Raw genomic sequence first — 12,265 nt, forward strand, 5'->3', positions numbered from 1 at the left:
CCTAGCTCCCCAGCCTAGGAGTACAGCCCAGCATCCCAGCCTCCCAGCCTCCCAGCCCCCAGCCCAGCCCCCCCCAGCCCAGCAGTCCAGCCCAGCCCCCAGCCTAGCAGTCCAGCCCAGCATCCCAGCCCCCAGCCCCCAGCCATCCCAGCCCCCAGCCCCCAGCCTAGCAGTCCAGCCCAGCATCCCAGCCCCCAGCCTAGCAGTCCAGCCCAGCCCCCCAGCCCAGTCCAGCCCAGCCCCCAGCCTAGCAGTCCAGCCCAGCCCCCCAGCCTAGCAGTCCAGCCCAGCATCCCAGCCCCCCCCCAGCCCCCCAGCCTAGCAGTCCAGCCCAGCATCCCAGCCCCCCAGCCTAGCAGTCCAGCCCAGCCCCCCAGTCCAGCCCAGCCTACAAGCCGCCACCAGCAAGTCACAATAACCTCCAACCTGCATGATTTTTCACCATCCAGATGTCTGTTTTATTTTTTTGGTACATTTTAACTGAGGCTTAAATTTCAATGATCCTGGTGGTGGTAGTAGTGGTGGTTACATTGTTTAATGGCCTTTCTATTAAATTACATTATGATTATAATAACTCATGATACACTGTTAGGGAGGGCTGTCTGTAGACTCTTTTTTAAAGACAATATTGCATGTCATCACATTTCATGTCTCTTTAGGCCTATGTCACATTCTAAAGAAAAATGCTAAGTGGAATTCAGAGGATGAAGTGATGATATGTAGGATAGCTGCAAACAGTTGCATGAATAAGACTCAAGATCATGGCGTGATTTAACTATCCTCCTGGCTCCTACATTAACAACTGAAATAAATAATACCAGTGTAGAGGAAACATAACACTGCTCTGTCTGGAAACATGACCGTATCTAAGACAGTGACAGAATTAGGGAGAAGGGATGATCATTGTACAGGTGACAGGCAATTCATTTGTCCATATCCATCACTAAGCACCTCTCTTGTCTGTCATCCATTTAATGTGTGCATAAACCACCCCCTGAAATAAACATGGAGAAGTGCCATAGATAGAAAGAGTCTGTATGAGTTCTACAGATGGATGGTTGTTAAGTTTGTTTAGTTTAATGGTAGAACCAGGATGATGTTCTACAGACGGATGGTTGTTTAGTTTGTTTAGTTTGATGGTAGAACCAGGATGATGTTCTACAGACGGATGGTTGTTTAGTTTGTTTAGTTTGATGGTAGAACCAGGAGGATGTTCTACAGACGGATGGTTGTTTAGTTTGTTTAGTTTGATGGTAGAACCAGGATGATGTTCTACAGACGGATGGTTGTTTAGTTTGTTTAGTTTGATGGTAGAACCAGGATGATGTTCTACAGACGGATGGTTGTTTAGTTTGATGGTAGAACCAGGAGGATGTTCTACAGACGGATGGTTGTTTAGTTTGTTTAGTTTGATGGTAGGAACAGGATGATGTTCTACAGACGGATGGTTGTTTAGTTTGTTTAGTTTGATGGTAGAACCAGGATGATGTTCTACAGACGGATGGTTGTTTAGTTTGTTTAGTTTGATGGTAGAACCAGGATGATGTTCTACAGACGGATGGTTGTTTAGTTTGATGGTAGGAACAGGATGATGTTCTACAGACGGATGGTTGTTTAGTTTGTTTAGTTTGATGGTAGAACCAGGATGATGTTCTACAGACGGATGGTTGTTTAGTTTGATGGTAGGAACAGGATGATGTTCTACAGACGGATGGTTGTTTAGTTTGTTTAGTTTGAAGGTAGAACCAGGATGATGTTCTACAGACGGATGGTTGTTTAGTTTGTTTTTTGATGGTAGAACCAGGATGATGTTCAGGGGCACAGACGGATGTTGTTTAGTTTGAATGCATAGTATAGAACAGGATGATGTTCTACAGACGGATGGTTGTTTAGTTTGTTTAGTTTGATGGTAGAACCAGGATGATGTTCTACAGACGGATGGTTGTTTAGTTTGTTTAGTTTAATTTGTAGGAGGATTTTTTTTTTAGTTTATTTAACCAGGCAAGTCAGTTAAGAACACATTCTTATTTTCAATGACGGACCTGGGAATGAGAGGGTTAACTGCCTGTTCAGTTTGGGCAGGACGACAGGATTTGTACCTTGTCAGATGGGGGTTTGTTTAGTTTGATGGTATAGAACCAGGAGGATGTTCTACAGACGAATGGTTGTTTAGTTTGTTTAGTTTGATGGTAGAACCAGGAGGATGTTCTACAGACAGATGGTTGTTTAGTTTGTTTAGTTTGATGGTAGAACCAGGAGGATGTTCTACAGACGGATGGTTGTTTAGTTTGTTTAGTTTGATGGTAGAACCAGGATGATGTTCTACAGACGGATGGTTGTTTAGTTTGTTTAGTTTGATGGTAGAACCAGGAGGATGTTCTACAGACAGATGGTTGTTTAGTTTGTTTAGTTTGATGGTAGAACCAGGAGGATGTTCTACAGACGGATGGTTGTTTAGTTTGTTTAGTTTGATGGTAGAACCAGGATGATGTTCTACAGATGGATGGTTGTTTAGTTTGATGGTAGGACCAGGATGATGTTCTACAGATGGATGGTTGTTTAGTTTGATGGTAGGACCAGGATGATGTTCTACAGACGGATGGTTGTTTAGTTTGTTTAGTTTGATGGTAGAACCAGGATGATGTTCTACAGACAGATGGTTGTTTAGTTTGTTTAGTTTGATGGTAGAACCAGGAGGATGTTCTACAGACGGATGGTTGTTTAGTTTGTTTAGTTTGATGGTAGGACCAGGATGATGTTCTACAGATGGATGGTTGTTTAGTTTGATGGTAGGACCAGGATGATGTTCTACAGATGGATGGTTGTTTAGTTTGATGGTAGGACCAGGATGATGTTCTACAGACGGATGGTTGTTTAGTTTGTTTAGTTTGATGGTAGGACCAGGATGATGTTCTACAGACGGATGGTTGTTTAGTTTGTTTAGTTTGATGGTAGGACCAGGATGATGTTCTACAGACGGATGGTTGTTTAGTTTGTTTAGTTTGATGGTAGGAACCAGGATGATGTTCTACAGATGGATGGTTGTTTAGTTTGTTTAATTTGATGGTAGAACCAGGATGATGTTCTACAGACAAATTGTTGTTTAATTTGATGGTAGAACCAGGATGATGTTTTGTCTGTCCTTGATTTCCCCTGCATCACATTACCTCTAGCCTACCTAGCATTACTTCTGGAAAAATATCTCACTTGTTCTTTGTCTGTGTAACAGCATCTCTTAAATCCAACACTTAGAGGTCGATATAATGTCTCCAATTATTTATTTACTCAAGGCAGCAGCATGATTATTCATTATTAAGAGGTAGAGGATGGAGAGAGGAGAACATTCTCTCTCTCTATTCAATTCAATTCAAGTGCTTTATTGGCATGGGAAACATATGTTAACATTGCCAAAGCAAGTGAAATAGATAATAAACAAAAGTGAAATAAACTCTCTCCCTCTGTCTAGCTTTCTTTCTCTCTCTTCTCTCTTTCTATCTCTATCTCTCTCTCTCTTTCTCTCTTGCGCTCTCTCCAAAACAAGGTCCAAGTCTGCTATTCAAGGCTAACTTTCTTGTGTTTGTGAACTTGGGTAAGTGGAGATTAATCAAATTGCTATCGGTTTCTACTATACTACTGTATATTAAATCATTAAATATCCATTTCAAATGTAAACTTTATTTACCATGTTAAAAGCAGCCACTATTCCGGCTGATCAGTTTTGCTAACAAGACGTGAATACCCATTTGTATAAGGTAGCCTTTCAATAAGTATTGGTGCAAGTTGATAGTGGTGTACCCTCTCTCAGTTTTGTGCCATACGTACGTACGGTACCCTATGTCTAGCAGTGTCCCGTACGTGCATTTGCAAACTCTGCCTTGCTCGCCCCAACAGCCCGCCTCCAAGCGGACCACGATGATTCAGAAGTTCAGGAATCCCACGTGACGTCACCGAGGGGTGATGTAATGCTTCTCTAAATAGAACGTATTGTAATCTTTTCTCAGTCCAACGTGGTTCCTTCTGAGAGTCTGTTGCGTATTTTCTACACTTGTTTGGTAAGTTAAAATAATTGCTTTCCACCACAGTAAATTATAAACATGCAATTATGGATTGTTAATTTCGTTTTGTTCAGCTGCATTGTTATTTCTTTTCACTTCAGTTGATGTGACAAGTTGCTCAGAGAATCGCATCAACAGAATGCTGCGGCGCTCTACAGATTTCTTTGAATATTATTTTCTGTTGTCTCGTGCATATTGTATTATGTGCAGAAATGTGTTTAAGTCCGTTATTTACTCGTATAGTGGCAGGCTTGCCATCTCGGTACAATATTTAGAAGTCTCAGGACGCGCGTGGACTGACTGTTGAATGTTGTTGAAGTTGAGCAGAGATGTCAAGTGTTGCTCTCTGCTCGCGAGCTGTCAGAGCCGTAGCTTCTAGCTACCATAGTAATTTACCCCACAAACTGGATGTGTGAGTAGGTTTACTATGTGTAGTATCCAGTGATGTGCCAGTGCAGGGTAGCCTATGGCGCGCAATTACTAAAGATAATATTTGGAGGAATGAATTGGCAATGGTTATCAACAGCAAGTACTGACACAGCCTGGGCTATACGTGTCGACTTATAAAAAAAATCTAGAGCTTTACAAAGTAATATTTTTAATGATTCTGAAGTTTGCAGTGCTTTGCAACATTGTCCCCCTGTCCCATGGATGGATGCAGCCCACTTCTAGACGTTGTCCTGTGTGTCAAACTGGACTGCGGGACGGGACGCGGACGCAGTTTACAAACGGTCACGTCCTCGACAACGGTAAAAGTAGCTAAAGAGGAGCTGTCATTCCATCCATAATACCAATACATGTTTATGATACTGTGGTAGCCTATAATACTGTTCATTTTGAAGAGTAATCTAACCGAAACATTACGTCATTCTGCAGGCCAGCAGTCGCTATTTGATTAACCGCCGCCGAGCAATTGAAGGTTTCAGAGGAGTTCTGCTGACTGGGCACACTTTACGTTAAGTGCCTGCGGTATAAAAATATGTTTTAATCTTATGATTAGATTGTCATTGAATTTAAATGATGGCGAACCATTCTCCGTTTGTCAGTTTCCAGTTTTTTATTATTATTGTAGCCTATAATGATCAAACATTCTCTCTCTAAATTTACCTGGGTGCCTCTCTTCTGCAATTACTATTCACTATCGATGACGATGATGACAGTGTTAATAATTATTATTATTGAGTTTGTGGTTTAACTAAATATGATTCATGTGCAACATTATAATATCTGCTGAATCCATCTTCATAAATAAACTAAAAACTCGTATTAAATAGCCTAAATTAAAAAGAACATGACCCAAATTATTTGAGGCACTTAACTTCAAATAAAAAATAATCGTTATAAGACTAGTAGAAGCGAGGGAAAGAGAGTGTGCTGGAATGTAGGCCTACTGAATATAACTGTTATGACTGATTGAGGTACGACTGGAAAAAAAGTTAATTGTTATTGACAGAATAATTATTTCTTAGCGAATGTCCTTGTGTTTGAAGCCCGATAGTGGGTATATATTAAAAAAATACATCTAACACTAGACGGAGAGTAGACTGAAGTATACTTCTTCAAAATTTGTTTATTTCTAATTGAATTTTTATATATGAAGATATTCATCAAATCTGTCACCATAGATCAGCTACCATGATCAACACATTGGTATAAAATAATGAACACAGTAACACAGAGTGAAACATTTACTTAATAATTTAAGTGAACTAATTAAGTTAACTTAATCAATGTAGTTAAGTGAATACAACAGGTATACACCACTATATGTGTGCTTTTGACCAGCTGTAAATTCAACCACTTTCCAGTTATGAGTCTATTTAACTAGGTATAGATTAAGATGTGATGTTATAATCCTCATGGTTTTACATATTATACTTTGGGTTAGTTAGGGTCCTGTGTCGCTCTGTTGGTAGAGTGTGGTGCTTGCAACACCATGGTTGTGGGTTCGATTCCCACAGGGGACAGGTATGGGGAAAAAGTGCATAAATGTATCAAGTTGCTCTAGAAAAGAGCATCTGGCTAAATTTAAAAAATGTTTGTATTTTTATGAGATTTTTTGTTGTTTTTGAATAGCCTACTTTTATAAAACAAACTCTAATAACATGATTATAAAGAGGGTGATTCGTACAATTTGCCGTGAGTGACACCGTCCACACAATCACAGTCCCCTCTATAAATAAAGGCCGATATGACTCCAGGTATTGTGGTAGTGTAGAAAGGCCCTGTGGTTGAGTGTGTATTATGCCGGGCCCCTCCACAGCTCAGCGTTAGTTAACACCTTGTTGTCCTCAATGTGGATGTGAGTGTGTTGACTGGTGAAGCCCTGGGGTGGAGGTGTCACTATGCTTGTTGGAAATGTACACACACACACACACACACACACACACACACACACACACACACACACACACACACACACACACACACACACACACACACACACACACACACACACACACACACACACACACACACACACACACACACACACACACACACACACACTGTGCGGGGACTGAGAGGTGGTGATTGACAGTGATTGAGGGTTGCCTCTCAGGGGCCCCTCTGTGCTGTGTGTGTACAGCATACTATAGGGCCTATATGAGGAGTTCACAGCACATACAGCATTGTTTGAGCAAGCCGTGTTCCTCGCCTCAGGGATCGCTGTGATCCCACCATGAACCTGCACTGTTGAAGGCCCCCCACCCCCACGTCGAACACACACACTGAACACACACACACACACACACCGAACATACACACACACACACACACCATACTGTTTGAATTGTAATATGTGCCCTACCTGAAAAGTTCGTTCCCTGGTCCCCGTTGAAATCGTACTCCGCTCACTAATCCTTCCCCTCTCTCACATCGGGACCCAGTTAATGTAAAGTGTAACCAAATTTCCTCTGCTAAACTAAAACATCTATATCAAATAAAAGCCAAGTGCCCCATTGAAGGGAAAAGGCGTTGTGCTCTGGCGATTTAGAGGCGAGAGTAGCAATTGGGACAACTCACTGGGGCTTACATGGAGCCCTTGTTTCAGTGTTTTATGCGTATTATGGTTTTAATTTCCTTTTCAACGTGTTGAGCTGATGTATTTCTGAAGGAAAAGCCTCAAACCAATCATATTTCATATTCTGGTAATGACTCGGGAATAAAGTATAGGCCTAATGTCTGGAAATGGAATAGAAAATGTTTCTCTTTGAATGTAAGTGTTGGCGTTTTCTGATTGACATTTGGAGAAAAGGTTTTGGAACATGAGACAAATCACATTGTCAAACACTTGATGGACTAGTTTAAGTTGTTGATAATACTGTGAGAAGAGTTCTACTTAGTGAACAAAGCTTGATGAATTGAAAGTATCCAGGTTAGAGAATGGATCCTGCTGTTCAGACCAATCTTTTAAAAATTATATCTGGGCTACCAGTATTATACCTACAGTATGTTGAGAGTCTACCACCAGTATTATACCTACAGTATGTGGAGAGTCTACTACCAGTATTATACCTACAGTATGTGGAGAGTCTACTACCAGTATTATACCTACAGTATGTGGAGAGTCTACTACCAGTATTATACCTACAGTATGTGGAGAGTCTACTACCAGTATTATACCTACAGTATGTGGAGAGTCTACTACCAGTATTATACCTACAGTATGTGGAGAGTCTACTACCAGTATTATACCTACAGTATGTGGAGAGTCTACTACCAGTACAGTATGTGGAGAGTCTACTACCAGTATTATACCTACAGTATGTGGAGAGTCTACTACCAGTATTATACCTACAGTATGTGGAGAGTCTACTACCAGTATTATACCTACAGTATGTGGAGAGTCTACTACCAGTATTATACCTACAGTATGTGGAGAGTCTACTACCAGTATTATACCTACAGTATGTGGAGAGTCTACTACCAGTATTATACCTACAGTATGTGGAGAGTCTACTACCAGTATTATACCTACAGTATGTGGAGAGTCTACTACCAGTATTATACCTACAGTATGTGGAGAGTCTACTACCAGTATTATACCTACAGTATGTGGAGAGTCTACTACCAGTATTATACCTACAGTATGTGGAGAGTCTACTACCAGTAGTATTATACCTACAGTATGTGGAGAGTCTACTACCAGTATTATACCTACAGTATGTGGAGAGTCTACTACCAGTATTATACCTACAGTATGTGGAGAGTCTCTACCAGTATTATACCTACAGTATGTGGAGAGTCTACTACCAGTATTATACCTACAGTATGTGGAGTCTACTACCAGTCTACTACCAGTATTATATTATGTAGTCCTACAGTATGTGGAGAGTCTACTACCAGTATTATACCTACAGTATGTGGAGAGTCTACTACCAGTATTATACCTACAGTATGTGGAGAGTCTACTACCAGTATTATACCTACAGTATGTGGAGAGTCTACTACCAGTATTATACCTACAGTATGTGGAGAGTCTACTACCAGTATTATACCTACAGTATGTGGAGAGTCTACTACCAGTATTATACCTACAGTATGTGGAGAGTCTACTACCAGTATTATACCTACAGTATGTGGAGAGTCTACTACCAGTATTATACCTACAGTATGTGGAGAGTCCTACAGTATTATACCTACAGTATGTGGAGAGTCTACTACCAGTATTATACCTACAGTATGTGGAGAGTCTACTACCAGTATTATACCTACAGTATGTGGAGAGTCTACTACCAGTATTATACCTACAGTATGTGGAGAGTCTACTACCAGTATTATACCTACAGTATGTGGAGAGTCTACTACCAGTATTATACCTACAGTATGTGGAGAGTCTACTACCAGTATTATACCTACAGTATGTGGAGAGTCTACTACCAGTATTATACCTACAGTATGTGGAGAGTCTACTACCAGTATTATACCTACAGTATGTGGAGAGTCTACTACCAGTATTATACCTACAGTATGTGGAGAGTCTACTACCAGTATTATACCTACAGTATGTGGAGAGTCTACTACCAGTATTATACCTACAGTATGTGGAGAGTCTACTACCAGTATTATACCTACAGTATGTGGAGAGTCTACTACCAGTATTATACCTACAGTATGTGGAGAGTCTACTACCAGTATTATACCTACAGTATGTGGAGAGTCTACTACCAGTATTATACCTACAGTATGTGGAGAGTCTACCACCAGTATTATACCTACAGTATGTGGAGAGTCTACTACCAGTATTATACCTACAGTATGTGGAGAGTCTACTACCAGTATTATACCTACAGTATGTGGAGAGTCTACTACCAGTATTATACCTACAGTATGTGGAGAGTCTACTACCAGTATTATACCTACAGTATGTGGAGAGTCTACTACCAGTATTATACCTACAGTATGTGGAGAGTCTACTACCAGTATTATACCTACAGTATGTGGAGAGTCTACTACCAGTATTATACCCAGGCTACCAGTATTACAGTATGTGGAGAGTCTACTACCAGTATTATATAACAGTATTGGAGATCGATACCAGTATTATACCTACAGTATGTGGAGAGTCTACTACCAGTATTATAACAGTATGTGGAGAGTCTTACCAGTATTATACCTAAGTATGTGGAGAGTTGTCAGTATTTAGTGGTGAAAATACCAGTCAGTATGTGGAGAGTCTGCTACCAGCATTATACCACAGTATGATGGAGAGTCTACTACCAGTATTATATCTTTGAGACTTTGTTAGAATATGTGGAGAGTCTACTACCAGTATTATACCTAAAGTATGTGGAGAGTCTGCTTATTTTGTCTTGGTATGTGGCCAAGGCTCACTAAGTGTACAATTAGATAACAAGATCAGATAACCAGTTGTTGGCTGAGAGAAGACAGTTGTTTAAGGTAGTAAAGTGATTGTCATATTTGGAGAGACCATTATTATACCTACAGTGAAGAGATATCAGTATTATACCTACAGTTGCCCATGGAGAGTTCAGAGATGATGGAAGTCTGATCTTTGGGTTAGATAACAGAAAGAGAAGAGGTGTTGCTGGCTCTGAGAAGAGTTGAGGTAAGTAGTAAAGAGATTGAAGAATTTCAGAGTGAGAGAGAAAGAGAGAGAGAAGAAGAGAGAGAGAGAAGAATGGGGGAGAGAGAGAGAGAGGAGAGAGAAAGAGAGAGAAGAGAATGGGAGAGAGAGAGAGATAGAGAGGTAGAGAGAGAGAGAATGAAGGAAAAACGTGATGAGGGAGAAAGAGAGAAGCATGGGAGACAGCGAGAGAGAAGAATGGGGGAGAGAGAGATAGAGAGGTAGAGAGAGAGGGGGAAGGAGAGAAGGAGAAAAACATGATGAGGGAGAAAGAGAGAGAAGCACGGGAGACAGAGAGAGAGAAGAATGGGGGAGAGAGAGATAGAGAGGTAGAGAGAGAGAGGGGGAAGGAGAGAAGGAGAAAAACATGATGAGGGAGAAAGAGAGAGAAGCACGGGAGACAGAGAGAGAGAAGAATGGGGGAGAGAGAGATAGAGAGGTAGAGAGAGAGGGGGAAGGAGAGAAGGAGAAAAACATGATGAGGGAGAAAGAGAGAGAAGGACAAGGAGAGAGAAGGATAGAAAGAGAGAGAGGGAGAAAGAGAGGAGGGAGAGAGCGAGAGGGAGAAAGAGAGGAGGGAGAGATAGAGACCCAGACCTCCTTGCCCTCTGTCAGAGGGACCCTGTCCAGACCTTTCCCAGCAGGCTTTGCCACAGATGTAGCCTGTAAGAAAAAAGGCTCTGGTTAACTTTACACGCCATTTGAATGTTTTGACTTTGTTAGAGGAAATAGTCTGTACAGGTTAAAATCACACATGCTAATCATGTATGAAGGTATTCATGCTAAACAAGTCATGTGTGGCCTCAGCTCAAATGTTTAGTTGATTCAAATAGAGAGACACAAAACAAATATTTTGTGGGATTCAATCAGATCACACATGGTGGAAAATGTGGCTTTTAAAGGCCATTTCCTATTGAACCGATATATACAGCATTTAGTGTTGTGGAGAATGAGCAGTTGGATTGAATCCCGGCCTAATACGGTGGTCTGTGTGTACATTTGAAGAGTCATTTGTGTTAGGCTTTATCGTATGAGTGCTTCTCCGTGGATTCATTTGGTTTTAACATGTCCCACCCATTTTCATTTTCAAAGAACGAGGGCGCCTGCTCACTAATCAATGACAAAACATGATTTCTAGCTAAAATAAAAATGTAAAGCGTCTTTAACATTTTTATCCCCCTCACAGGCTAAACACTAGGCAGTAAAGCTGTTAGGCTCTAGTCTCCCAGAGGGCTGAATGGTCAGGCAAGGTTCTGAGGGTGGAGGGGTTGGTTATAAGACAGTAGAGGTTAGACTGTTATAAGACTTAGTGAGACGTAGAACCTCTAGTCTGAATAAAACATGAAGTCCCAATGGTCACGTCATTCCTGGAAATAGTCATTCCTGGAAATAGCAGTTAAATGCGTGCTGATGTTTTGTAGACTTTAGTCTAATCTGCTCCTACTATTATATGTGTTGTAGAATCTAGTCTAATCTGCTCCTACTATTATATGTGTTGTAGAATCTAGTCTAATGTCTCCTACTATTATATGTGTTGTAGAATCTAGTCTAATCTGCTCCTACTATTATATGTGTTGTAGAATCTAGTCTAATCTGCTCCTACTATTATATGTGTTGTAGAATCTAGTCTAATCTGCTCCTACTATTATATGTGTTGTAGAATCTAGTCTAATGTCTCCTACTATTATATGTGTTGTAGAATCTAGTCTAATGTCTCCTACTATTATATGTGTTGTAGAATCTAGTCTAATCTGCTCCTACTATTATATGTGTTGTAGAATCTAGTCTAATCTGCTCCTACTATTATATGTGTTGTAGAATCTAGTCTAATCTGCTCCTACTATTATATGTGTTGTAGAATCTAGTCTAATCTGCTCCTACTATTATATGTGTTGTAGAATCTAGTCTAATGTCTCCTACTATTATATGTGTTGTAGAATCTAGTCTAATCTGCTCCTACTATTATATGTGTTGTAGAATCTAGTCTAATGTCTCCTACTATTATATGTGTTGTAGAATCTAGTCTAATCTGCTCCTACTATTATATGTGTTGTAGAATCTAGTCTAATGTCTCCTACTATTATATGTGTTGTAGAATCTAGTCTAATCTGCTCCTACTATT

The 12,265-nt window shown here is 40.5% G+C and overlaps 1 protein-coding gene across 3 annotated transcripts in view; it reads left to right on the forward strand.

Annotated features, from left to right (window-relative positions):
• Positions 1-3,958: 3,958 nt before the first annotated feature.
• Positions 3,959-12,265, forward strand: part of LOC127918933 (cyclic AMP-responsive element-binding protein 5-like) — a 96,015-nt gene continuing 87,708 nt past the window's right edge. The window contains exon 1 of one of the 3 annotated variants that reach the window (XM_052502207.1): positions 3,959-4,052. Coding sequence is in view for 2 of the 3 variants with exons in the window: in XM_052502205.1 (XP_052358165.1) it covers positions 4,703-4,804 (102 nt within the window). In the remaining variant the exon portion in view is untranslated. Of the gene's footprint in view, positions 4,053-4,552; positions 4,805-12,265 lie in introns of those variants that run through there. The other 2 variants (XM_052502205.1, XM_052502206.1) reach the window with 2 other exon arrangements.

This window comes from Oncorhynchus keta, unplaced genomic scaffold, assembly GCF_023373465.1.
Source record: "Oncorhynchus keta strain PuntledgeMale-10-30-2019 unplaced genomic scaffold, Oket_V2 Un_contig_15275_pilon_pilon, whole genome shotgun sequence".
Lineage (NCBI taxonomy): Eukaryota > Metazoa > Chordata > Actinopteri > Salmoniformes > Salmonidae > Oncorhynchus > Oncorhynchus keta.